At 43.3% G+C, this 27883-nt stretch overlaps 1 protein-coding gene across 2 annotated transcripts in view; it reads left to right on the top strand.

Moving 5' to 3' along the window:
- The window catches only part of SND1 (staphylococcal nuclease and tudor domain containing 1), a 375610-nt gene that overhangs the window by 124130 nt on the left and 223597 nt on the right, over window positions 1-27883 (top strand). For both annotated transcript variants that reach the window (XM_041002494.1, XM_041002495.1), the window contains exon 11: window positions 11059-11148. In XM_041002494.1, coding sequence (XP_040858428.1) covers window positions 11059-11148 — 90 coding nt within the window. The remainder of the gene's footprint in view (window positions 1-11058; window positions 11149-27883) is intronic.

Here is a 27883-nt window from a genome sequence, read left to right as displayed (position 1 = left end):
ATAAACAGTCATAAATCCATCATTGCGCATATGGACAGTGGTAAAGAGTCCAGCATCCTGTCGTCCGGATATATTTAACAGTTTCATTGAGAGTCCATCTTTGATCTGGAAGTAGAGAGGCACACTGCATTGGATCCTCACGTCTAAATGTGATAGTCTCCATTGCACAGTTACTGCACATCCCCTTAAATGAGAAGTGCGCCTTAGAGTCTCCATTCACACAGGTGTTGTCATATTTGGGCTGGGCTAGTTGTCCATTCTGTTCTGTTCTCTTTCCCCTGCTGTGGTTATAGATGTCTTCTGAAGGCCCCCATGGGCTGCCATGTCCTCTATGGGATCTGGGCCAGCCAGCCACAGCTCCGCCTTCTCCACTGAGGAGGTGAGCCCGAGGACGCGAGCCTGGTGATCTGGACCCGCCCCATCAGTGCTTGTGCATTTTCTTCTTTTCTTCCATCTTAGCCGCCGAAGTACTTTTCTGGTAAATGGTATTTCTTAGGCTGTTTAGTCTCAAATTTGGAAGGATGTGTATGTGTATGCGTGCATGTGTTTTCTTTGGAGTTCCTTTGATCCTACAGCATGGAAATTCTCACTTCCTTTCACGTGTTAATATTTTCATACAGAGCTGTCAATATGAGATTGTTTTTTTAAATCTTATTCAGCTTTGCTTGAGCTCAGAATAGTACAAGATTTTTCTCTAAGTATTACTGATGAGTACTAGCTATTGATACTTTGAGAATAGGTTTTCAAAGATTGTAAGTATCAAAAATACGTTATTTCAAATTTATATTTGTTGCGAGCAAGGGGAAACATGGTAAGTATTCGAATTTTCTTGACTGACACACAGACTCCCTAGACCGCTAGTTTGGACCAGCACTAATGGGACATCTACGTGTCTCTCTGACGTCCCTTAGCAGCTGTATGCTGCGCAGCGTCACACTTCCTGTTGAGGGGAATCCTTTGAGTCCACAAGTCTGCTGCCGGTGCTGGGAAGCTGCCTCAAGAGGCACTTCCTCTTCTCCTGCTGTGCAGAAAATTCACCAAGATTTATTAACCAGTTCCATATATTGCCATAAAGAGCTGGCGTTGGAGATGTCAGGAACTAAGTCTTCTGGATAGGCACGCCTGCATTGCCCCATTTTATTCTGTTGTGCATTAGCATTTTCTGGCATGTGGCACTTTGCTGGGCACTTTGTGGGGACTTGGGGTCTCTCCCATGAGGTCTACAAATGAAGATAAGACATGTATGCAGTAAGTATATTAGTGATAGAAGAGTGAAAATAATTAGTACTATGACTTTGGCTTATCTCAACTCTCTCTTGACATTTTAGCCCTTGTTAATATCCATGTTAGATGTTGTAAAACTTACCAGCAGTCTAAGTAGGTTTTTTTTCTCTTAATAACACTAACATTTCACATTTGATTTTTTTCCCCTTGTGCAGTTTATATTCACTGAAATGTTGCCCAAGTGTGCCTTAATTTGCATTAATATTCCCACCTCTTTTCAGATTTTTTTGGAAGGTTTTGCTGTGTTTTGATTGCAAAGTCATTTTTACTGCCCAGGTAATTTTTCCCCCTATAAAATTTAATAGACTTTATTCAAATAACCACAAGTTATATTTGAAAAGCGAAGGGAGAAGGAGTGTGAGCCAGCCTTTAAATAGAAAAGAAGAGTTCTCTTTCTTTAAAAAAAAAAAAAAAAACTTTTTCCTATTTTTTTGTGATACAGTTTCTTACGCTCAGGGATTCCCTGATCTACTCTCCCAAGCAGATAATTTGTTTTTGTTGTTTTTAAAATTTATTAATTTCTATTGGAAAGTCATATATATAGACGGGAGGAGAGACAAAGATTTCCCATCTGTTAATTCACTGCCCAAGTGGTTACAATAGCCAGAGGTGAGCTTACCTAAAGCCAGCAGCTGCTTCTTTGGTCTCCCACATGGGTTCAGGGTCCAAAAGCTTTGGAGTGTCATGTACTGCTTTCCCAGACCACAAGCAAAGAGCTGGATGGGAAGCAGGGCTGCTGGAATTAGAACTGGCACCCATATGGGATCCTGGCATGTGCAAGGTGAGGGCTTTAACCACTAGGCTACTTCTCGGGCCTGTACCCAGGTAATTGTTAAGAAGAAATTAAGGGCTGGTGGAGTGCACTGGGTTAAGCTGCTTTGCTAAACATCAGTATCTCATGGTGGTGTGCTATGTAGAATCTCCGCAGTCCATTCCAATCCAGCTCCCTGGCAATGCCTGGGAAAGTTAGAAAGATGGCTTGCATACTTGGGCCGCTGTCACTCACACTGGAGAATTAGATGACATTTCTGGCTTCTGGCTTTGGGCCGGCCCGGCCCAGCCCAGCCTGGCCTGGCTCTATGTGTGGGGCTGTTTAGGGAGCAGCAGGTAGAAAATGATTTCTCCTTCTGAGTTTGTGTGTGTGTCCATTCTGTCTAGAAAACAACCAAAGTACAAAGTGGCACAGACATGCTGTCTTTTCTCACTTCACTCTTGTGAGCCCAGGCTTGTATCTGTAGATCAACAACAAGCTGCCACTTACTTTTCATCATTTGCTGCCTAGAAATATTTGCGGGGTCCCAATCAGGTCTTTGACTTTGAACTTGAATATTGTTCTCATGGATCTCCTGTCTTTCCTGTCTCATTATCTCAGTCTTGCAGACTTACTCTTTGGGATCTTTATAAGAAAGACTGTGCTGACTTACTCCCCATGTGCAGCAGGTTGTTCTTGTGTAAAGCCATCTGACAACAGCAAAAACTTGTTGCTCAGTTATGTGTTGGAAGCCATGACTGTGCAGGGAAAGGAAGCAGCCACAGGGCTCCAGAATTTCTTCCAGCATAGAGCTTCATCCCTCCCTCTTCCCCTCCTCTCTGACTCCTTCCCACAAATGCACAGCCACTCAGTTCATGCGTCAGTGTCTGATGTGTTAATGTTAGCATGGCATGGTAAGGATAGGAAAAGTATACTACGTAGTTTCGTCACGGAAAGGCAATTTCTGTGTCCCTGGGAATCCTGCTGCAGCGGTGTCTTCAGCTGAGCCTTGCCTCTGGAGCCTGGAAGCTGCTCGGCTGCTGCTTGTGCTGTCTCGTGAGCCCTCGCATCCCTTGGCACTCAGGCTGTGCCAGGCGGAGCTTTGATTACACACACTGTGTGAAGGATGCCCACGGTTTGCTGCCGAGATGATGGCTCTGGATCCCTTGGAGATCAGGCGCTGTTTATTCTTCGGGCTTGCAGGTTCTGAGGCGGAGGAAAAGGCCCTGCGGCTGGGTTCCTTACGCATCTTTCCCACCACTCCCCATTCTCGCTCTTCTCTTCCTGCCTTCATGGCATCTGAGCAAGGGCTGCTGAACCAGCTCTTGGCTGGCTGTGCCACTGGAGAGAGCAGTCCCCTGTGTTGGTCTTGAAAGTGGCTCTTTCACGGTGGCATGTGCCCATTCCTGGCTGATATAATAACACATACTGGGCATGGGAGATAATGAGTCAGGCCCTGCAAGGACTGAAAGCCACCTAATATACTCATGTCCTTTTTATAGTATGACTCTCTTCTCTTGGCAGGCTGCCAGGACAAGTTTGCATCTTGGCCTGTGTCTTTGGACTGCTACTTCCTCTTTTACGCAGGCAGTCTGTTAGGTAGACTAGTTAGGGAAGGAGAGAGGTGTGTACTCTGGCTCTTCTCTGCGAGCATCAGGGAGGTTTGTTGCAGAATTCTGCATTCCACATTCATTCTTCAGTCAGAAGTAGTAAGTGTCTGAGTCTTTCACCACCCCCACTGCCCGTTAGTGGGATGCTTCCAGTCATCTTCATGGCTTAGCAGATACTGAATCCATCATTTGTTAGGTAGTCATTAAAGATTAACTTATTTATTTGAAAGGCAGAACAAAAGAGAGGGAGTGAGGTAAAGAGAAAGAGGGCAGAGGTAAAGAGAGATTTTCCTCCCTAAATGACTGCAGTGGTTAAGGCCGGGCAAGCAAAGCCTGTAGCAGGGACTCCGCCCTGGTCTCCCATGTGGCCCTGGGCTATCCTTGACAGCTTCCCAGATACAGCAGCAGCAAGCAGGATCAGAAGTGAACAGCTGAATTTGTATTCACACCAGGGTGTGGAATGCCAGCTTCAGAAGTGCCTGCAGCTTAACCTGTTGCACTACCCTAACAACCCTCCTATTTCCATTTATTTTTACTTAAACATTTGGACATTTTTCAAGCTCCTCATTATGCTGGTCTGGCCTTTCTGAACCTCTGATTTTATTTATTTATTTTTGCCTGTTGGCTACATGCATAACAACAAAAACAAAACAGAAGAAAGCATCTTTTAAAAGTGTGACCCACAAATTCCTTGTTGTTTATTGGAAAACGTACATCTTTGGCCTTCACTGTGGACCTGCTGCATTGAAGCATCCGGCGTGGGCCTGGGAGTCTGCATGTTGCAAAGCTCCTAGGTGATGTCGGGTACCCTCGGGCCTGACAGTCCCTGCTGGGTTGTTTTTGTCCTTTGGTGGTAGTGCTCGCCCAGCAGCACCGAGGCTCTGGGATAGGCCCCAGATGCCAACTCTGCTCTTACTGGTTCCTTGACAGCGGTATTGTAAGCCTCGTTGTTCTTGTGAAACGGGAATTATAGTATCAGCACAAGCATAAGTGTTCTTATTAGGATTGCCATCAGCATTAAGCCTGCTTATTAGGATTGTTATAAATAGCTACTATTATAATGGCTGAAATTGTTGGTGAATTTTGCACATGCTAGTTGACCCTTACATTGGGGCTCAAATAGGGAGAATCAGGTCCTTCAGGTTGCTGTTTAATCTATGAGAAAACAAGTACTGTATAAAATGAGCCCCTTTAAATACCGTACTTCCAAATTTTTCAGATAGATTTTGTATTTATTCTTTGTATCCAGTAAAGTGTTGAAATGTATTGGATTGCTGTGAATTTTTTATTATCAAGATCATGTGTGTCTTTGAAATAGACTGTTTGCTTTTAAGAGGTATTTTGAGTGGGGGTCTAAAATAGAGGTAATTGGAAAATAGCTTTGTTGTTGTTGTTGTTAAGCTGCATCTGAGGATGTATTTGAAAATGTGCAGCCTATGTCTGTGATCCCTGAATGCAGCATCGATGGTATCTTAGAAACAGACCCAGTATCTGCCACTGTTAGAGCTTCCTAGTCAGCAGCCCCGCCTTCAGCGCAGAAATGTATGTCTTCAAGACCAAGGGGGAAAGATCACTTATCCCCGAAGGTCTTGTCGCCTGGCTGCCAAGGGGCAAGGTTCTTGATGATAAATATATCCAGGACACGTGGCACTTTTCCTATTTTAGGGCTAATTCAAATGGAAATTGCAGCCCTTGTTTATTTATTAAAATGGCATGAATGACAGGGCAACTGGGATGAGTCCATTATTTACTGCTTGAAAGTTGATCCATATTAATCTGTTCATGTCAGTTGTTCTTACTCTAATTCAGCAGTCAGTTTTAAGATCTTCATGGATTATAATTCTGCTTGGCTACATCAATTAATGTATTATTGTTGGAGTCTGTCTTTTCAAACAGTCACACTTGTTTTTGACCTTGTATCGTCATGTTTGCAGCTAAATCATTCCCTCTGCCTCATGGAAGGATGCTTTATTGGAAATACATCATTCATTTTTTATTGAAAAATGAAATATGCTGTGTTTCTTAAGGGAAAAAGAACGTCAAATTATTATGCTGCACAAAGGAATAAAAGTGGGACTCTGTGAAGAGTGGGATAAAGTATAGAAATGAAGTTTGAGACTGTTTCACCCAAAACATTTCTACATATTTATAGAATTATATAAAAAGCTTCTGGCTTCCTTTTTCAGCTTTGACTTTGTCCCCTAGTTATTTCAGTACCAAACCCCCCCCCCCCCCATGCTTGTCCTCAACCCCGTTCCTTTTCTCCATCCACCTTGCCTGTATCAGGAATTCATGGGGCTTTTTCCCCATCTCTATGCACTCTCATACTTTTTTCCTGCTTCCATACATCTGTGAGTAGCAGCATGTTATTTGTTTTGGGTATGTGTTTGTTTAGAGTTTTATTGTATCATTCTGTTGGTTTTTCTGTTCATGTTTTCACCAAAGTTGTTTATTGTTAATGATGTTCTAATTTGTTTATAGTGTTGTGGATTCCATTGCTTGACAATGCCACATACTCTTTTAGCACAGACATTGTTTAGTCTTGGACATGACAGTTTTCTAGGAGATATAAAACTTCCTTAGGGTCCTTTTCAGTCTTTGGAGTTTACAGAGCCTCTTTATGCGAACACATTCATTCATGTGATCTGACCACTGCAAACCATTCTTCCAATTCATATTTGTGTGTCTGACTTCCTTTTTTTCTAAATTTCAATGGCAGAGTCTCTCAGTCTCTTTGGTTGGACACCTAACTGTTAGATGACGGTTGGCCTTGCTTACCCTAAGTCTTGTTCCTACCCCTGTCCTGTGGTCTGCTCTTCTTGTGCCTTTTCATGTCTGATTGTTTGCTCAAATCAAAATCCTGGAGTCATCCTGGATTCTACCTCTTCTTTTGCACTTGCCACTCCCTCTGACACCTACTTTCAAAATAGTTCTCTCTTCTCTTCATAACTCCCTCTCTGTTTCCACTTTGATATATCCTGCCACTTTTCCTTTCCATGTTACCATTGTCCTACCTTTTGCCTTATTAGGATGTCTTGTATTCTCAAACCAAAGGGCAAAGTCATTCTTGCTACTGTTATAGTCACAAATGTGCCTTCTTCTTCAATGAACTCTTGTCCTGTGTTCTGCAGTAACCATTGGCATCCTTGCTATTGATTAAACCCAGCAGGCATGCTCCTAATTTGCATTGACTGTTCTCATTGCCTTTTTGCAGATGACTGGACAATCCCCCTACTTCCATTATCCTTGCTTTGACCTTTCCCTGTGTTTATGAAGTCTTTTAGAAAATTTTGGGTGCGTTAACATACTTATGTATTTCTTCCTCTTTCCCTAAAATTTGTTTCTATTCAGCTTTATAAAATCCTGCATTATCTCAAGACCATTAAGTTTTATGACACTAATTTTTAAAGTTAGCCTAAGGAAAATTAGACCTAAACTGTGGTTGAAAATAACGGCTTGATTTGGAGGTTCCTTTCATGCTCTGCAAATGAGCATGATCAAGCACACACCTGCCCTCCCCCATTTTTGGCAAGTAACCAAGCATAGCTTTCTGTGAACTTGCCAGATGTGTCTCACGTGCTGGCTATGGGTGTTGGGCTTTGCTTTCCTTCTGGTGATGGCTGCTGTCTGTGAGTCATAGTGGGGCCTACATGCAATGTCATTTTTGAAGATGAACAGTGATTACAGCACATACTGGTTTTTATATTACCCACCCATCAGATCAAGCAAGCATTCTTGTCTGCTTTTATTTTGGAAGGAAAAATTTCCATGTAAATTAGAATCTAGACATCCCCTTTTAAAAGCAGGCAAGATTCAGCTAAAAGTTCTGTTTCTCAGAATGCATTCCATGCCTCAATTGCCTCTTAGAGGTTTCAAAGGCTTTTATGTACCTGGTAATTTGGAAGAATTGCTTTTATTTTCTGGTTTCTTTGGGACTCCTAATATCTCTCTTGTAAGATGTTTGCAGATGTCAATAGCTCCTGGCTCTGGAGGATTAGAGTAGCAAGATCATTCTGGTCTAACTTGTGGTATCTTTCTGCCTTAGCTGGTAACTCATGAGAGGTGTATTATAATATTCTTGGATTGCCCTGTTTTGTGTTGGAGTGTTTTGAGCTAACCATTTATTCTCTTTTTCTTTTGAGGGTTTTTGGACTAGCCCAGACCATTAGAGTGTTTAAAAAATGAAATTGTTACATAGGTGGCCATTTCCACACATTGGGGTGCCTCGTCCTGGGCTCCATGTGTGAGTGCTTGTTGAACCTCATTTCTTGCCTATGCATTCCTGATCTGGAATCTCCAGTCAAATGGTCTTCCATTTTACCTGTGTAGGATTTCAGAAAATGAGCTTCAAGTGTGGAAGTTCAAGTTCTCTGGCAAATCATCAGGCTACTTATGATAAATGTGTTGTTTTTTTTCCTAGCTTACTTCAAAAAATATTTTCTTTTGTTGCTTGTTGAATATGAGTCCATTGGCATTTCCTTTTCCTGAGGGACTATTCTGATAATCATTGATTTTGTTTTTATTAAAAATCTTATTGTTAAAAATCCTATTATCAGAAATCTTTTAACCATCTAGCGTTTATTCAGATACTATCAATGGGTGTCATCATCAACTCTGGTTGACCCTGCATATTAAACTTGGGGGCTGTATAAATCTCTTTATCCCATGATCCATTATTTTCATTTCTTTCCCGGCTTGTATTCATAATCCTGTACATCTGTCCTTGTGTTACCAGCATTTCCCTAAACCAGGGAAGTCTCACACATCACATTTTCCATAGTTTCTATCCGAAGTTCTGATGTTTCAGATTTCCAGCAGGACTTTACTCAAAGCTTAGTCATTCCAGTTTTTTCTGTGTAGAGTATCTTTCATTCCAAAAAGAATACTGGAAGGATGCAGAACCCAAGCCAGGCATGAGTATGAAGCTCCTATAGCAGAAATAATTATTTATATTCTGCAAGATTTTCTTGTTCATACCAGTCAATTGAAATGTTCAGGATATATTTTAGTAACACTGAAACTTAGCTATCTAGCATCTATTGAAATTAGTATGTATTTAAAATAGGATCATTAAAATTAGGAAGGTGATTGTGTATGGAAAGATTTCAGAAGTAGCATGTTCTTTTCACATTCATAATAATAAACTGCAAATGTGTAGCTTCTGGGGATCTTGAAGATCCTGTTACTGTAGTACCTGAACGTTGCATATCATTCTTTTATAGCTGCTTAATCCAGTTTTAATTCTTTTATAGTGAGGCAGAACTGTGCTTGGTTCTGGAAAGGTACAGAAAAACAGATGGATAGGGTCTCTTTTTGGAACTCTCAGGCTGTTCGGGGACTGTTATACATGCGCAGACAAGATCTTATTCTTCAAAAGAGTCTTCGTCTTGTACACCTCACCCAAGGCAAATGTCTCTACTGTTTACTCACAACTCAGTAGTACTGGACTCCTGCTCCTTGATTCTCTCCATTCACTCCATTGCTTGTTCCTTCCAATAGTTTTCTTAAAGTGGTTCCCATTTAAATTTGTATCCATTTCAATTTCCATCACCTACAATATGCAGGTGAGATAAAGAAGTAATTGCATGGGAGTATTCATGTTGTCCTGCTTCTCTCTTACTATTTTTTTTACTCTCTTTCTATTTTTTTTCTCTTCCAGTCCTTATTTTATTCCTGGTTCTTGCTTATCCTCAAACTCGAATTAAATAGGAATGTTTGTTGATTACTTCAACTTTGCATTTCCTTGAATTCTTAAAGCTATTTAGTCTCTAATCTGTAAATGAAAACGGGGTGATGTTTTTAGGAGGAGGCTTCAAATTGAGACCATCCAAGCTTGCTAAAATCTTGGGTGCATATTTAGGTGAGAGGCAGGAGAATTTTACAGCCGTTTCCTTGAGTGAGGCTGAGGGAAGACCAGTGGGAATGTCTTCCGTGCTGATTCCCGCTCAGTCATGGAGGAGTCCCGAGACCCTTCCGAAAACCTCCGGCGTCTCCCTCTGTCTGTTCCTGAGGTGTTCCATCTCCCGGCTCTCCACGAGAGCTTCTTCTCCTCGTTCACTGGTTACTTTGAAGAAAAACTTCTCTGCAACTGACTTCTGGGGTCTTATTTCTATACTTAGCTGAGGAAAGAGCATCTGGTAACAAAATATTCATGGGAAATGTGTATTATGGGAAAAAAATCCATTTTTGTATTTCAGCATTCCTTGTATTAAAATAAACTTACATTGTAATTAATTAATGATTATTTCACTCTAAAGGTAGACTTGCTGGTGGTACTCCCCAAGTGCCCACAATAACTGAGACCGAGCTAAATGGAAGCCAGAAGCCAGTGTATCCAGATGACCTGTGTGGTTGATAGGGCCTCACCCTGTCGCGTCCAGCAGGACAGTCAACGTGGGCCGCAACCAACCTAGGAGAGAATGAAGGGACGAGAGACACAAAGAATGGACAGCAAGACAGGATGTCTGATCAAGCTGTCAGTTTATTGATTTTTAATTGAGGGTTTTTATATTCTTCAGTAACTAAGGCTCAGGGAGGAAAGAAGAAACTGGGATGCAAGGCATGGTCTCAAGACCGATTGTTCTTGAGCAGCCACCATATCAACAATAGTAACCAACATATCAACAATAGCATAGTAACCAGTAACAAGATGTCGGCAGGTACAGCATAAATCACATTCTGAAACAGTTGCTAAAAACAATTGAAGCTAAGTGTGTGATTAGTTTCATAACTTCTTTCCCAAGCATCTAGCCAGCCGGGCCCATAGTTCTATATTCAAAATGGCTTCAGTGTGGCTACAGTACACGGCTCCTGACATCACCCCCTGTCTTGCCAGGCACATTAGCAGCAAGCAGTATCAGAAGCAGAGATACTGGGACTCCAACAAGAACTCTGACGTGAGATGTGGGAGTCTAAAGCCAAGGCAAGAAGATAGATCTGTAGTTAGGATGAACTCTATGAAAGCCTGCCGCATTTGTGAAGAGTTTGCAGTAGTCTTGCATTTCATCTTTGTAATATTTCTTCGGTTATTCCCTTAGATGATAAAATTTTTTATTCCACTATTACATATTAGAGATTTACCTTGCAAAGTCGAGTGTTGGTTGATGCCTATTAGAGCTGTCTGGAGTAGCAGAATTAGGTTTGTAGTGTATTTAAATTCATCCTTGTATGTTAGTTTCCTTAATTGTTTTCCTTTTGCTAACCTTTATGTCTCCATTTTGGGTAACTACAAACTTCCGTTGCTTATTTTTAGCCCTCTATGGTGCCAACAAATGAATTTGTAATAAATTATTTCCAGGAAATATTTATTAGTCATTTGTTACGATTATGATTTCAGATACGCTCCAGTGTTTGCCTTAGCTGTGATTCTTTTGTCTTTTTCATTTCTGATGTGGCAATTTATTTTGTTTTTAGGATAAAAACAAGAAGCTACGCCCTCTGTATGATATTCCTTACATGTTTGAGGCCCGGGAGTTTCTTCGAAAAAAGCTAATTGGGAAGAAGGTAAGTCATGGAAGAAGCCTAGTTGGGACGTTGCGTTTATTCTAACCCCTCAGAGGCTGTTATTCTAACCGGGCCTTTTACCAGCAAACGACAGTCCTCCACCAGTCAAGTGGAATCACTTTGATATGAAGAGAGGCGTGTCTGTGTGTCAGGAGTGGTGCCCCTTGGTAAAGGTTTAAAATTGGGGCCCTGACCACAGTTTGATTGCCAATACTCTCACGGTAAATTCCAGGCTCAATTCCATTTCAATAATTGCATGTTGCCCTGAGCTCCATTCACTTGGCGTTCTTGTTCTCTTCAGCCACCCCCATTGAATGTCTGATGCTGGTGGCTTTATTGGTGAAGAATGGTTGCCTACCTGTTAGTGTGGGTTGGCTGTCGAGGTGGGAGGGTGGGTTTCTGGGCTGGTGCATGTTTGCTGCAACTTTGTGTGCTGAGTCTGCACTGTGTGCTTCTGAGGCTGGTAGAATTTCTGACAGCCTCCACAGAAGGTGTTGTGGGAGCTTTTTTATGAAAAGGGGGTGTGGGGCTTGTTGATAGTGCCCATGTAGACCTTGTGGCACAGTGGCCTTGTGGTCCAGTTCAGTAGCTTGGCAGTGCATTTCCTGCTGTTCTTGGTTAGATGAACATTAATGATGATGTTTTATGATAAGAATTCGCTGCTCTTGGGAGCTGGTTGTTTACCTTGAAGCTTTGCCTTCCCTTCCCTGACATCCCTGTACTCCAAATTCTGGGAAGTTCTGTCACACGATGAACAACAACAACAAAAGAATTGTTCTTTGGTGGTAATTTGGGGAAGGACTGTGATTCATCTTTTGCTTAGCTAGCTTCAGTTGATATTCTAGGATAAATACCTTATTTTGGGTCATTTTTAATGGTATCTTCACAAAAGTAAAGCCATTCTGGTTTTTTGTTTGTGTTTTTTTTTAAAGTCATAATAACGTCTTTTACCTTAAGTATTAATATTTTTGACTGGTTTAGTAAGAGCTCTGGTCTTTGAACTAATGCCAAAATAGTGTTTCTTAGACATAACTGTTAGTCATGTTGTTATATATACTGTTATCAGTGCGATGATAAATTGTAGCAAGAGATTTTGAAGTCGGAGATAAGATTAAATTGCTAATTTTGAAGTAGAACAACCAAAGAAGATTTCCTAAAAATTACTGTTAAATCTCCTCAGGTTCCTTCAGAGAACAGGCTCATTTGTCATTCTATAAAACTTGACAGGATGTTGTATTCATTCATGAAGTACAGCACAAATGGTAGCTTTAAGTCTCTTTCAATTTGTAGACCTCCTGTATCTGATCTAATGTCTAACATCTCAATTTCACCAAGTTGATGTGACATCACTCACTTATTGGCTCATAAACAATTGCATATAGACAACTGAAAACTTCCCTCCCAAGTATGGCTTTCTTCTGAAATCCATCCAAATGACATTGGCGGGGGTGAACATGCATGTTTGATTCACGAACAGCCAGTAGTCAGGCACATATTATGATATCCACCTGCTTCTTGGAGATTGTCCACCGCTTGTTCTGCTTGGGGTCTAGGAACATAGATAAGAACTTATTCTGGAAGCCCGTGAATTGTCCAGAAAGATTAGCCCATTGGTCTGCTCTCAAGGACTCTCGTGCCTTGAAGAAGAGTGACCTTAGGTGTCAGATATGGTGTCCCTTCTTAAAATTAGGTTCCTTCTTAATAGGAGAAATCCTCGATCCCTGGTTGTATTTGTGTTGAGGCTTTGTCCCCTGTACTGACATCTATAAATGATGAATACTGTATCTCTGTGTAGGGGCTAGCATTGCAGCTCAGCTCCATCAGGCTGGAACATCCCAGATGTAAACTGCTTTTCTTGCCTTACCACCTGAAAGCACTGGCCCATGAGTTGAGACGTGCTGGCCTCTGGGTGTAGGCAGGACAGTGCTTACCTCTGGGGGCTGGCTAGCACATCATTGCACACTCTGGCAATTCCCTTCAGTCCTCTGCAGCTGCTGAGCATGGCTCCTGGTAATGAAGAGCCACCACAAGGGAGTGTGTGTGCCTGTGCACATGCAAGCTGATTAGGGCAGCCTTGATTAGGGCACCAGAGTCATGATCGGAGAAATCTTTCCTGCCAGAGTCCCAGACATGATTGTGAGGTGTCTGGAATGTGGAGACGGAGTATTGGAGGGAAGCTGCTGGACTGTGCTGGTAGATTTGGTGGCCTGCATCTCAGGTGCGGGGATACCTGTTGTCCCACTGTGAATACTCCCTTAGGTAAAGTAACCACCATGCTCTTGGAGCCTAGAGGTTTTTGTTTTTTCCCTGTTCATTTGTGGCCAGCCATTTCTTTCGTTCCTTCTGGAGCTGTGTCTTGAATCCAGGATGCTAGTTGTAGTAGCAGCTCATGCTTGCTCACTACTGTGTTTGCATGTAGTCTAGCAAAGCTCCACATCTGAGAAGATCAGCAGAAGTGAATCAGCATGGATCTGATTGGCTTGGCTTTGTGACCGCACTGTGTGTGATTGCTGCCCGTGTTACTGCCTCCTCAGTGCAGTGCTCACTTCCAGGGATGGTATGAGCTGTGACACATGTGAGTCCATGCCCTGGTCATTTCACATTGAGGGAGTGGCAGAAGAGTGTGTGTTGGTCCTTGAAGTGTCTGAATCACGAGCCTCCTGGTTGTGAGTTCTCCTTACCGCCTCCTGTTTACTACCTGCCATTTCTGATCTTTTTACTAAGGAGCATTCATGAGAGTACATTGAGTGAAGTCTGATATCTTCCATGTAGTAATATAGGGTGTGACTGATAACCTAAAAGAATCAGGGACATTCTTTCCTTTTTGTAGCCTCTTTCTGTGTGTCTGCACACACACATGGTATTTTAATGCTTGCACTGCAGTAGCTTACATGGCCTAGTCATTGTCCTTTCATTAGAATAGGGTGTTAACTTGGCATTTCCTTGGGATTTCCTCCTAGCCATCTGAGAGACAGAATCTAAAGTCAAATCTCAATATTTTTAATCATTTAGTACAGCCTTTACAAATGACATATGACTCATTCCCATAACTCATGTTCCCTAAGTACAGAATTTCCATTGCCTTGGTAACCGTTGTGTTCAAGTTGCAATTTGTTAGACTGTTTGGTCTGCTAAGTAGCCTGGTTCTTTTTTGGTCACTTAAAAATTTGTTGCTTTAGATTTCTATTCAAAATTATGTATTTCCAGAGGTGTTTTCTTGGAATGTGTAGTTAGGAGCCATCTGCCCTGTGCCAGACTTTGATGCAAAATAGGCAAAATCGGCATTCTGATTCTTGGCCCTCTCTGGCACTGACTCAGGCTGCTTCTTCACCACGCCTTGCTGAGCAGACAGTCGCCTTCCACATGACCACGTGTGTTTTCATCCAGGCCCCCGTTGCTAGCAGACTTCATAGTTGCTCACGCTCCTTCACCACGCCTTGCTGTGCAGGAAGTCATGTTCTACATGGCTACGTGCATTGTGATCCAGGCCCCCTTGCTAACAGACTCCATAGATGCTCACGCTCCTTCACCACGCCTTGCTGTGCAGGAAGTCATGTTCTACATGGCTGCGTGCATTGTGATCCAGGCCCCCTTGCTAACAGACTCCATAGATGCTCACGCTCCTTCACCACGCCTTGCTGTGCAGGAAGTCATGTTCTACATGGCTGCGTGCATTGTGATCCAGGCCCCCTTGCTAACAGACTCCATAGATGCTCACGCTCCTTCACCACGCCTTGCTGTGCAGGAAGTCATGTTCTACATGGCTGCGTGCATTGTGATCCAGGCCCCCTTGCTAACAGACTCCATAGATGCTCACGGTCCTTCGGCAGACAGCAGGTTTCCAGTCGCTGGATCATTGACCTCCGTGGTGCACTCCGTGTGAACTGCCAGCTTGGTGTTGAATGTCTCCTCCTCGTTGCGTGCTCTCTGGCTGCCTTCCTGTGTGTTTTCTGCACCCTCTTGTTCTCACTGGGGGCTGTTCCTTTCTCCTCATGTGGGGAGTTCACCGTGAAGGCTCCTCACGTTGTGATCTTCTTTTCCCTGGCCTGGAGCAGTATCTTTTGTTGATGTCAGTTAGGGTCCAGTGTCTGTTTTCTTCTCCCCAATGCCCCTTTTGGTAAATAGGTACTTAATGAAGTAGTTAACTCTAGGAGGCTGGAGGCTGTGGAAATGTTTGCATAGTCATATAAAATTATACAAAGGGAGGTGAACTTAGGATTCATTTGACTTGTTCAGGGTTAGCCATGTATGCAAGAGTCTGAAAAGTGGGGCTGCTGCTTTTTCAGGAAGCCCTGTCCAATGTAGAAATGGCTAGTACTGTGTGCAGTGAGTCCCACTTTTTGGTTAACATGTTTCTGTTAACGTGGGCACCCAGACTACTGTTCATAGCCTAATCTGAGTTTCAGAGGTCTAGTCCTTTACATGAAGTTCATGCCATTCAAAGTGTAGGTACCTTATGGTAGTACCTTATAGTGCTTCAACTTGAAGGATAGAGTTGCCATTCTTTGGGTTCTTTATTGTGTAAGCATTTTTACTCTACGCTTTGACCACGGAAGAGGTACAAGGGATTTGTGTTTCTGCAGTTGAGGACACTTAAACCTGTAGAAATTAAGTACGTTATACTGATACCTCTGTTGTGCTGATGTCCTGAACTAAGGACCATCATGCAAGGTGTGGGTGCCTACCAATGGTGTGTACCTCATTGTAGATGAAGGTGCTGGCACTTTTCTAGCTAGTGTCGGTTCCTTTATCTAGTACTAGCTTCCCATGCTGCAGCCTTGTCCAAGTCTCTTGCTATCAGGAGGTGGTGATAGCACCGTACATCAGCCTTCAGAGCACTGTCCATCCTCTAGACATTATCTCATTAGTCTTTGAGACGTCCCCGTGAGGTGTGCTTCATCAAATTGTTCTGCAGAGAAACCTGTGTCAGGCAAGAAGTGCTTCTTCTAGTTAGACAGACAGTGGGGGCAAAGGCAACCTTACTAAGCCAGCACTGGAGACCATTTCCACACCCACAGTCCCTTGACACAGCTGGGACTTTGGGAGAGAAAGGTCGGGTGGGGAAGGGTGTTACCTTTTTACTCCCTCTGCCTGGGTTAGAGTAAAGTTGGCCATGGTGAAAGGATAGGGTGTGTGGGATGAGTTCCTTCCCAGGAGATGTTCAAGGGCAAAGCTTCCCCAAGCAAATGCCCCCCGTCCCCGGCAGGCCACTGACAGGGTTGTTCTTGCACCCCAAAGCACAGGAGAGTCTGATGCTGTGACTTATGACACTTGCCACCCTGACAACTTGGTTAAGAGTTTAGGTTAAGTCCCTCCTGCTCTGCTTCCACAAGGCTGTCCTAAGGTCACGTGGGAGACCAGCGTGGCGTCCTAGCTTCTGGCCACATCATGACCGGGACCAAGCTCAATGGGAGTGAGGAAAAATGGTTAAAATGTGTAGGATCTTGTTTTTAAAGATTCATTTTTAGTTGAAAAGCAGATTTACAGAGAGAGAAGGAGAGCAAGAGAGTGGGGGCAATCTTTGATCATTCCCATAATGCTGTAATGGCTGGAATTGAGCTGGTCTGAATTCTGGAGCTTTTTCCTGGATTCTCGTGTGGGTGCTGGAGACCCAAGGAGTTGGGCCATCCTCTGCTGCTTTTTCATGTCTGAAGCAGGGAGCTGGATCAGAAGTAGAGTAGCTGGGACGTGAGCTGGTGCCCTTCTGTGTTGTTAGCACTGTATATAGAGGATTATCCTGCTGCAATGCCACCCCCATTGTTGCTGTTTTTGAAACCCACACATAGAGACTGTTTCTGTTGCTGTGTTACCTAATCAGCTCTGTAAAGCTGGCATTCTGGGGATTCATTAAGCTCAACTTTTATAAATGTTTCTTTTGTCATCTCCACATTTTTCACTTCACATTAATTTGATTCACTCATGTTGTGCAAAAGTCCTTTACATTAATGATCAAACAGGCCCTGAGGTTGTGAATGCATTGTGATTTAAATTGACAGGTTTATATGAAGTTGCTTGTCCTTGCCTTCTCAGAGCCAGCTGTTACCATCGTTGTGGCTGTAAATTTTTTGAATAACTGAAGCTATTCTTGAAATTGGGGGGTTTGCATGCAACAGACATTTTTGGCTGTAGTCCATCTTGCTTGGATGTTATGAGATTGTTTGTAGCTGGCTGACCTTTGCCCTTAGATTTTGGGGAGTAATCCTGTCTCTTACCTCTTGGGCTGTTGGCTGTCTTGTGTGCTGAAGGAATAGTAGCAGAAAAGCAGAAATGACTGTGCAAGTGCTTGTTTCTGGAAACTCAGCAAGCTTTGTTCTTCTTGCCACCTTAATGCTTTTGTTCCCCTCAGTCTGCAGATTGAAAAGCACCTTGGTGCCTGGGGCTGTCAAGGTGTTCAGCTGAACGTCCGCTCTGCTGAAGTGCATTGTTTGTGTGATGTATATTGTAATATCCTCTTCAAAAAGTTAAATGTGTAAACTAAAATTTTCAGCTGTGTTTCAACATGTTCACCTGTGGGAAATGATTTATTAGCTATCAGAATCCTCAAGTTTCTCATGTCTCTAGGTAATTCTCTTATATTACTTTATTATTAAAAGAGTTGCTTCCTAAACTCCAACTTGCTTACAGTTTTCTGTTGAAAGTCCATACATTTGTGACAAACATTGGTTTGTCTTAAGCTGCTCGTTGTGATCTCTTCTGCTGCATTTCTGAAATGTCGTCCTTGGGGCTGGAAGTTTCCAGTTAAACCCTGCAAATTGAGTTTTTATTTTAGGGGGAGATTTGTGCTGAATCAGCTCAGCTGTGTTTGGGGGTAGGGAGAGGACAGGCTTTTTTTCCTTCCCCCACTTTAAAAATATCCCGTATGTGCCAAAAGCCCTATAAATTGTGCTGAATTGCAAATCTTCAAAGTTCTGTACCTCTTGGTTCGTAGAGAAGATTCTTCTGAGCTTGATCTCAATGATAGTGTGCACAGTGTCTTATTCACACTGAAGAGTGCCAAGACAGACCGGGTTGCAGATGTGTGCATTTGAGAACAGTGCCGAGTTCTTACTGTGTCTTCCCAACAGCTTGATTTGCTGATAAGGGATAAGATAAATTATTTGTGAGCACCAACCTTCCAACATTTCTTTCTCTGTGGCCTCTTTTTCTTCTTTGCCTGGTAAAGTTAGGCTAATAGTTCACATTGCTGAGTCCGTATTTCCCAAGCATATGAATAATTTGTGTGTGAGTGGGAATGTAGCCTGAATGAGTATGTGTTTGTTTTAAAGCTGAAGTTCTGTTGACTCCATACCTGGGTGGCAGAAGTGGTATTTTAGAGCTACATGTTCGTATTTGTTGCGATGTAGTTAGATGTTAGGACAGGCTCCTTGTTGTAATGTATATAATCTTAGTGCTTGCTTTCTGCTCTCATCTGAAGCTTGTTCTTTTTTATTAATACAGAACAACCTTCATTACATCACTTATGCAGCTGTTTCTTGCAAATTGTCAGTTCTTAAAATGCAGTAATTCTGTTATTGCTCACAGACCTTTCAGTTTTCATCATATGTAGAATGGATTGGATTGTCTCCTCCAAAAATCTGGTCCTTTAGAACATGACGTAATTGGAAAGAGTCTCCATATGCAATGAAGTCGTATTGGATTAGAGATCAATGACTGATGTTTTCATAAGATGTCAGTAGTTCACAGAGAAATGAAGGTTTTATGGCAATGAGGAATGATTGGCAATCAAGGAATGCCATTGATTGGTGGGAGGCTCCAGAAACAAGGAAGATTCTTGCATAGGATCACGGGAGGCATAATGAGTCTGAGTACACCTCCATTTGAAATTTACTCTGGATCACTCTCCGAGTGGTTGTGATGGCCAAAGCTATGCAGGTTTAAACTGGGAACCAGGAGCTTCTTTCGTGTCTTCTGGGCTTAAAAACTGCAGCCTTTCTCCATTACCTTCCCAGGCCATGATGGAAAGTGGATCAGCTGAGACTAGAATTGGCACTCATATGGGATCCTGGCACCTCAGGAGGAGGATTACCTTGTTACATTAACCCATCAGCCCCTTGATTTGGGACTTAGATATTCTAGTTTTATGCCAGCCAGTTGGTTGTACTTTAATATGGCTACCTTAGGAGAAGTAGGAAGGCTGTGACAATGCTTCTAATAGCCAGTCATTTGACTATTCTTAGGCCTGCGTATCGGTAATGCACAGTGTGTCTTTCGCCATGGCAGTCTGTGGGATAGGTTTTGATAATGTCAGTGTTTTCACCTCTGATCTCTGCCCATCTTTCTTCCTTTATGTGTGTTCATTCTTTCTGTTATTACTCCTTCTGGGTGGTAAAACCATCCTTCCTGCAGGCCAGCTGACAGCATTAGAGAAATGGCTAGGCTTGAGCGTATGTCCTGTTCCCTTGGTAGGTTTATCCCCACAACTTGTTCCATTTCTTTTCTCTGACAGAGGAGTGCTGATGTCCAGTTTAGAAGGTCACTGTGTACCATAGCGTCCTCATCACAGGACCTTCCCCACTTCTCATTTGATAATTAGCAGCATTTGGAAAACATGACACAGCTCAGAAAAAAACATTCCTGCCAGGGGCTCTTGATGAGCTGTGCTCACTGCATTCAAGGTTGATGAATAGAACATTAAGGAGCATCACCCCGCCCCCCATGCTCTCAGAGACTCTGGCACCGTTTGCCTTCTGTGAGTGAGCATCCTGCGAAGCTGTGGTAGCTCTCCCTTCTGAAACTTGAGTACCCGGTCTTCAGTCTTACCTTTTTGGACCTGTTATTTTCCTCTGCTTTGCCTTTTCACCTTTTCTGTCTTTAAGAAGTTGGCTCAGATGTGAGCTGTGTTGTTTGTGCAAATGAGTGTGGTTGGTCTTGTGAAAATAAAGGTCAATTGTTAGTGTGTTCTGGGGCTTAGACAGGAAGCTCTTGGTCATGCCTAGTCATTCATTAGGTAAAAACAGCATTAATGTGGGAAGACAGCTTGCTGGAATGAATGCATTTGTATGATTCATTCAGCAGGTATTTTTTGGGCAACTACTCTATGCCAATCTTTGTTCTAACATTTGAGAAAGAACCTGACAAATACTCATTTATTTTAGAAAAGGTCTTTATAATTGTAATCATTTCCACCTGAATTTATTGCCACCTGTGTCTCAAATGGCTTGCAAATTAATGGGAATAAGATGGCATCGTCATGTGAGCTGTTGAGTAAGAACAGATGTGAATGAATGATAGGATTAATGCGTGCTGTGCAGGTCCTAGGTGTCTTTCACAGAGAGGTGCCTCCTGCTGGGTGTCTATGTGCTTCTCGGCCATGGCCACTGCTATACTGCTCTCACTGACTGCTGTGTGTTAACACTGCTGGCTTTGTATGCCATAGTCTCTGTTTCCAGCTGCTTACACATTAGGCCAAAAGTAAATTTTTTTGTTTTATAGGATTTTTTTTTTTTTTTTGGTATGAAAAACCACTTAGGTTTTGTTGTTGGCTTTTAAAAAAGAAAGATTTATTTTTTTTTTTATTGGCAAGTCAGATTTACAGAGATAAGAGAAAGATCTTCCTATGGTTTACTCCTAAATGATTGCAATTGCGGAAATTTTGCCTATCTAAACCAGAAGTCAGGGTCTGCTTGGTGGTCTCCCAAGGCCTTGGGGCATCTTCTGCTTTCCCAGGCCACAAGCAGGGAGCTGGGAAAGTGGGGCTGCCGGGATATGAACTGGAGCCCATTTGAGATCCTGGCGCATGCAAAGGGAAGGATCAGCCACTAGGCCGTCGAGCAGGGCCTTGTTGCCCTTTCTGAATGCCACCACCTACACATTGGCTCAGACTTTATTTAGCAGCTTCCTGACCCCCTGTTTCCGTCTCCTCCCCAACCTGGTTTGCCTGAATCTAATTCATTCATCCTTCCCTAGTAAACACGGCTCCCTCTAGCTTCTGCCGGCTTTCACATCACTGTCATGAGTTTCTGGGTGTACAGTCCTGATAGGTCACTATCTCTGATGATGCCTGCTTCCTCCCACAAACAAAATCTCTAAATGAACGAAAAAAGGTGGTGGAAAGGCAGTTATCTTCATACAAGACCCGAATTTCGAAGTCGAATCTTGTCTCTGTTTGCAACTTCATCTTCCTGCTTGACCCTCCTCCTGATACTGTACCATGAGTGTTTCGCTTGTTCCCTAGAGGTGGGAAACCTTTTCCTACTTTCTTGCCCTCACATGTGTTTTCCTGTCAAGGGTCTTTGTCCTGTCCTGTGTTCCTGGCTTCTCATTTAGCAGCAGTGGCTCTCTGCCCCCTAGTGCATTTGTGTTTGTTCCTGTAATGGGACTTCCTGGCTCTAATCTGCCCTTTTTATGTTTATCAACTGGATGCCTAATGTTGGGGATCATGTCAGGCAGACTTGAGGTACAGTGCTGCATCACTGATAATAGGAGGATGCATCACAAATTTGTGGAGATATTCTGTTTAATTGATGAGTTAATTTTGACATAAAAAAGATATTTTGGTGCAGAAAAATTGTTTTTCTTGATACGTGAAAGATGAAAAAACTATGTGGATGGCCACATCTCCCAGGAGAGACCTAGGCCGGAGCCAGGAGCCAGGAGTCTCATCCTGACCTCCCACACGATTGAGAGGGATCCAAGCACTGGGTCCATCTTCTGCTAATTTTCCTAGGTACCTTAGCAGGGAGCTGAGTCAAGAGTGGAACAGCCGGAACCCGAGCTGGTGCCCGTATGAGATGCTAGCGTTGGCAGAGAGTGGCTTTACCTGCCAGCCATAGTGCCATCTTGTAACCATAGTCCTTCAAATTTGCTAGAACAAATAAGCGTCTCACTTGTAATGTTGGATTATTAGCTGATTATGCCATCTATTTGGCAGCGTGGTTGTTGACTAATGCAGCGTGGCTGCTGTTTGAAGTCTTGAGGAGACAGCCTAGCAGTCACTTTGTATTGACGATTAGGGCTATTTCTGTGTCTTGTCTTCCTAAGTGAGAATGTTTAGCATTTGTAATTTGTTCCCTTTAAGAATGACAGAGGACTTTACTCAACTAGTAGACAACAAGTTGATATTTCCGGCTTCCGTTCCTCATTATTTTGGAACTCTAAGTGACAGAACTTGATGGCTCCTGGCTGTGCTGCTCTGCTGCCCTTCCCCTCCCCCGCTCTGCGCCCGCAATGTTCTGCTGCTTCGTTGTAGTCCACATGGTTTTGGAAGGAAGGAAGGAAGGAGTGACTAGCTCCCCATCGCCGCTCTGCCTAGCAGGGTGCTGCCGAGCCCCGAGGCGCAGAGCCCGCGGCAGTGCACCGGGGGTGCAGCTGAGTGCTGGGAACGGCTTGGCCCTGTTTTCAGCACCTCTAGGTCTTTCACCCAGTTTTATCGCAAACTCAGGAAAGGAAGGAGTGGGAACAGGGAAGAACTGAGGAAGAGATGGCCGAAGCATTGGTAGAAGGAGGTTTTGGTGAGAAGCAGTGTTTTGCAGGCAGCTCCAGGTCTCAGAAAGCTTGGTAGCTTTCTGGTTGAATGTCAGTGACTGGGAGAGAAAATGTGCTGTGCGTGGTTGTGTGTTCATGGTGCCTCTCTGTGCACTTGTCAGCTGGCCACAGTGCTTTGGCAGTTGTGATTCCGTGGGCTCGATAGTTTGGGAATTAAATCGAATGTGATCCCCCCATGAAGAATGCGTTTGGGCCAGGCCTGAGATAGAAGCCATCGGCTCCAGTGCAGACCTGCACCTGTCCATTGTCTGTCAAGCTCCGTTAAGATAACATCGTAGTACATTTCTGTGACCTAAGGTCTGTGGCAGAGCAATGATTGTGTGTGTTGTAAAATGTGTTTCTTCCTGTGAAATCAGAAAGGTGATCCTGAAAGGCTGAGTTAGCCTTCGGAGTTTCTCCTGGCAGTGGCTGCTTCAGTTGTCAAGCTCATTTCCAGGGTCAGAGACTCTGCTTCCCACCCCTTGCCGTGGCATGCTGGAACCGTGAGCCCAAAATACATCTGCTTTCCAGATGCCACTTTGGTTTTGACCGTTTTGTGAACCTGTTTCTAAAGGGGGAGCGATTGGCAGTGCCCAGCAGTTTACTCCTGAAGTGTTGTGAAGATCCACAGCTGCTTTTCACATAGATTTACTCGGGTGACCCCTCCATGGTAACCTTGTTAGCGCCAGGCATTCATTTGATTTGTACATGTTCCCTTACGTGTCATTCACTGCTCGGTCGCATGACGGTCAGGTGGTGTGCGGTGAGGACGGGACTACCCCTGGCCTGGGTGTGGAAGATGCTGTCATACAGAGCTTGCTGATTGGCGCTGCTTCCAGTGAGCAGTTTCATCATCTTTCCGCAGCTCTGCTTGCGCACGTGTGGCAGGACAGCTCCTGGCCCACATTCAGGGTGTATTACAGAGCTAATGGTCACAACATGCTTCCTGGAAGTGATTCCGGCTGCGGTCACAGGCCCCGCTCAGTGTTGGAGCAAGCACCACTTTGCTCCTCCCGTGGGATACGAGGCCCTCAGAGGTTTGCTGTTATTTGAGGCCTGATGTTTGTTTCCCACTATCATTTTTCAGTTCATGAAATTTTGGGGGGGGGGGGAAACCAATGGCTTTAGGAATCTCAGTTCACCTGCGTGCTTGGTGCCTTCCTGTCGGCCAGTTCCTCCAGTCTCTCAGTGGTGGCATGGCTTGCGGCTGGCGCTGGCAAAGAAGAGCAGCATGCAGTTTGAACTCCACAGCATGGGAGAGTTTTTGAAGATGAAAGAAAAAGATGACTCTTGTGGCTGCTCTCTTTGTATTTCTGGTTAGGTGGTAATCATAGCTTTCCAAGAGAAAAATGGTAATAAAAAAAACCACTAAGTCTCAGTAGATTTGTTATCTTTTTTTTTTTTTTTTGAAATATTTATTTATTTATTTATTTTATTGGAAAGTCAGATATCCAGAGAGGAAGATCTTCTGTCCATTGATTCACTCCCCATGCGGCTGCAATGCCTGGATCTAAGCCAGTCCGAAGCCAGGACCCCAAAATCTCTTCTGGGTCTCCCACTTGGGTGCAGGGTCCCAAGGCTTTGGGCCGTCCTCAGCTGTTTTCTCAGGCCACAAGCAGGGAACTGGATGCCGGGATTAAAACTGGCGGCCCATAGGGTCCTGGTGCATGGCAGACTAGGACCTTGTTCGCTAGGCTACTGCACGGGGCCCTGGCTTTGTTGTCTGTTTTCCATTTAGGCACTGACAGTCGCACATTTCCCCTACCTTCTATTCGACCACTTTCTTTTTGTGCCCTTTTCATTTATTTGTTTCTCCTTCCTTTCCCCATGGTCTCCATTTTCCATAGCGTTTGTCAAAGGTCTCAGACCTTCCATGTGAACAGTGAAATTGCTAGGCTTGTCGTATCATTCATTTCCCAATCATCCACATCATCCAGTGTTGGGGCTGTTGCACTGGGTCTCTCGAACGTTTCTGAGCTAAAGAAGAAAAAAGTGATTAGCTAAATGCCATGTATCTTCCCATGAGCATGCGCCTGAGTTCAGTCTGTACCATAGTTGATAGCAATAGCTTCTCTCTGCATAAAGTCCATTTCGTTTGTTCTGTGGCAGTGTTGAGAAATCTTTTTTTCCTGCCAAGGGACATTAGATTTTTATAAGATCATTTCCGGGCCATGCAGCTTAAAATTATCCTTCTACAGATTGAACCTCAAGTGTCCCACCTGTGATTGCCTTAGCAGCGTCTAGGGAAATGATTTCACAGTCAGACATTTCCTATCCCTGATGTGGCCTCAGTTTTTCTTGCTGCTTAACTCTTCTTGGGTGAACACTTAGAATTTCCTAGTAGGTGATATTGTGATGTATTTAAAACTGCCTGTAACACCTGTCATTTTAGCTCTTTATGGAGGGAGGAAAGTGTGTTTACACAGTCTGTAATCCATTCTGTTCAGGATTCTAGTTGATGGCCAGGGCCAGGTGAATTTGTCACCACTGAGGAATTCCTATTGCATCAGTTCAGTGCTGCACCAAGTGCAGCTGGCATTGTGGTCCTGGACCTCGTGTCAGATGATGGGAGAATAACTTCTCAGTGACTTTGTGAGCTATTTGGACCTGTGGAGACTCTTCCTTGACTGAGCCAGCATCCTGTAATTCACCATCCTGTAATTGCCATCGTAAGCTTCCTGCTGCTCCATGCCATCGCTGTGGTGCACAGCTCTGGGGTCTGGGTGGGTGGGCAGTGCAACAATGTCTTCGTCTCCTTCTTTGCTTGCTGTGCTGTGTTTTTCCATGTTATGATTGTGAGGCATAGGCAAGGATAATTTTTCTTTACAGAACTTCTTTTTAAGTGAAGAAGAGATAATTTAAAAAAACTTATTTTATATAACATAACTTGTTCTTTAGATTTTAAAAATAGATGTAGAAAGGATGTGAAGAAAAAATAGATGGGTAGAAAGCACAGAAATGGATAAAAAGCAATGATTCTGTTAAAATTTTCTTCTAAAGTTTTTCAAAGTCAGATCAAGAAAGCAAATTACTTTTGTTACTTTATTTGCTGAAATGGACAATCGAAATTTTCTTGGCACAAATGCTGATGATATGTAAACGTGGGTCTTTGATGGGGCAAACTGTTATACAAAGCATTCATTTAAATTATTAAGCATATTTTATCTCTTAGTTTTTTATTTAGTTGAAAACCAGTAAAATTTTTTCAGGCGTCTTCTTCGTAATTATTTTGAATAAGCCATCAATAATGTGTCTCAGAAGTAAAATGGTAATACAAAGTTGGAAAGTACAGCCTGCTTTTGCCCCTTGCTGCTCTGTTCAGTAATCTCAGATGCCACCAGTATCAGCCGTTCCCAGTGAGCTTTGCCGGTGTGTTTGGAAGTGAGTGCTGGTGTTGTAAGTACACTGTCTTTGCGTGTCAGTTGTTTTTCCATGTGCTTAGAATATCTGAAAGTGCTCATGTGTTACAGTTTTTTAGGGCAAGATTACAATTTCCCTACAAAATTTCAGCTTAGTCTTCTCTAATGCAATAATGCTAGAAAGTGCAATTATAAATTTTGATACTGGCAGTATTGTCCATCCTGTTCCTTGTGTCTGGTAATAATGTCGTCTACTTTTTGATGTATCATTATGAATAACATTTAAGCCCACTTTATGGGTCACAATAGTAGCACTTGTTTAGTTCTTGTTTTTGTTGCTGTTGTCGTTGGGTTTTTTTGAGTTTTTTTTTTGTGTAGTCAAACTTTTTTTTAAAATTTTTTTTATTGTTAATCCCATTGTGTTATGTGATACAGTTTTGTAGGCACTGGGATTCCCCCTACCCCTCCCACAACCCTACCCCCATGGGCACTTGTTTATTTCTTTAGAGATTTATTTATTCATTTGAGAGGCAGAGTTACAGATGCAGGGGAGAAGGAGAGAATGAGCCTTCCACTCACAGGTTCACTCCTCAGATGGCTGTATAGTCAGAGCAGCTCCAGGGCAAAGGCTGGAGCCAGGAGCTTTTTTCAAGTCTACCACATGGGCTGAGGAACCAAGCACTTGGGCCATCTTCCGCTCTTAAGCTATTACTAATGAACTGGATTAGAAGTGGAGCAGCCAAGACTTGAACCGGCACTTATATGGGAAGCTGGCATCAAATGCAGCAGCTTTACCCACTAATCTACAATACTAACTGTACTTGTTTGTGTATTTATTTTTTAAAATATTTTGGCCATTTGAGGAGTGAACCAGCGGATGGACAATCTGTATCATTCCATATGGATTGCATGTTCAGTCAATAACCTGATCATTTGTTGTGGTTTTGTAAACGAGTTTGAATCTCTGGGGCAGTCACCTAACTCAGGCTGGTCCTGAGTGTTAAGTGAGATAATATATGTTAAGCATTAGTGTGATGCTTGGCACATCGCAAAAGCTGAATCAATATGAGCAAACTATTGAGTCAGGACTTAGGGAAAGTTAAGAATGGGGAGCAGTGTATAATGTGACAGATTAAATGAATGAGTTCTATTCTTTATCCAGATGGGCAGTGGGCAGAAGCGAGAATAAGAAGTGAATTCTTGCCAGGGGGTGGGGATGGTGATCGTTTTCTTCTCGGGCCCCTGGTTCGATGAGAGTTAACCAGGATCACCACGTGTTGCTGCTTCTCTTCCTCTAGGAAGCCCTGGGGATTTCCAGATGCGTGGTGCCCACCCTAGAATCTCCTGAATCTCACAGGAAGGTGGAGTACAATCTGCGGGAGAGACCTCTGACCATCTTGTTTCCTTGTAGTTTGCATTTTTTTTTTAACCATTTTTTACGGTCCAAGAGAGGTCTCCTGGCTACTGGGAGAATATCTCAGTGGAACTTACTTGTGCCATTGTTAGTTTTGGTACCCCAAGAGTCTCTGGAACTCTCCAACTTGAGTCACGTTCCCTTGGCCTCATGTTCAGTCACCCGCAGGTAAAGCAGCATTCACCCACTTGTTATAAAGGAAGAGTGCTCAGCCCAACACACACTGCGTTACCTCCTCCTGACAAAGGCGCTGGATTGATCTGTTGTACGGTTATGAACAGTTGATTTTCCTCTGTTCTTGTGCAGGTCATGGCCTGTCTCCAGCAGGCCCACTAGCTGCTATAAACTGTGGGATATTTTCCTAGACATTTTAGCATATCATATCATTGCATTCTTTCTTTTATTCTAATGATTGTTCATAGGACTTGGCAGATGTCACTGAAGGATGTTCAGCTTCCTAGTTCAGATACAGCATTTCAATTTATAATGTTCTGTCAAT

This window comes from Ochotona curzoniae, unplaced genomic scaffold (genome assembly GCF_017591425.1).
Source record: "Ochotona curzoniae isolate NIBS_2020 unplaced genomic scaffold, NIBS_Ocur_1.0 scaffold_2476, whole genome shotgun sequence".
NCBI lineage: Eukaryota > Metazoa > Chordata > Mammalia > Lagomorpha > Ochotonidae > Ochotona > Ochotona curzoniae.
This window is presented reverse-complemented; position numbering and strand designations above follow the sequence as displayed.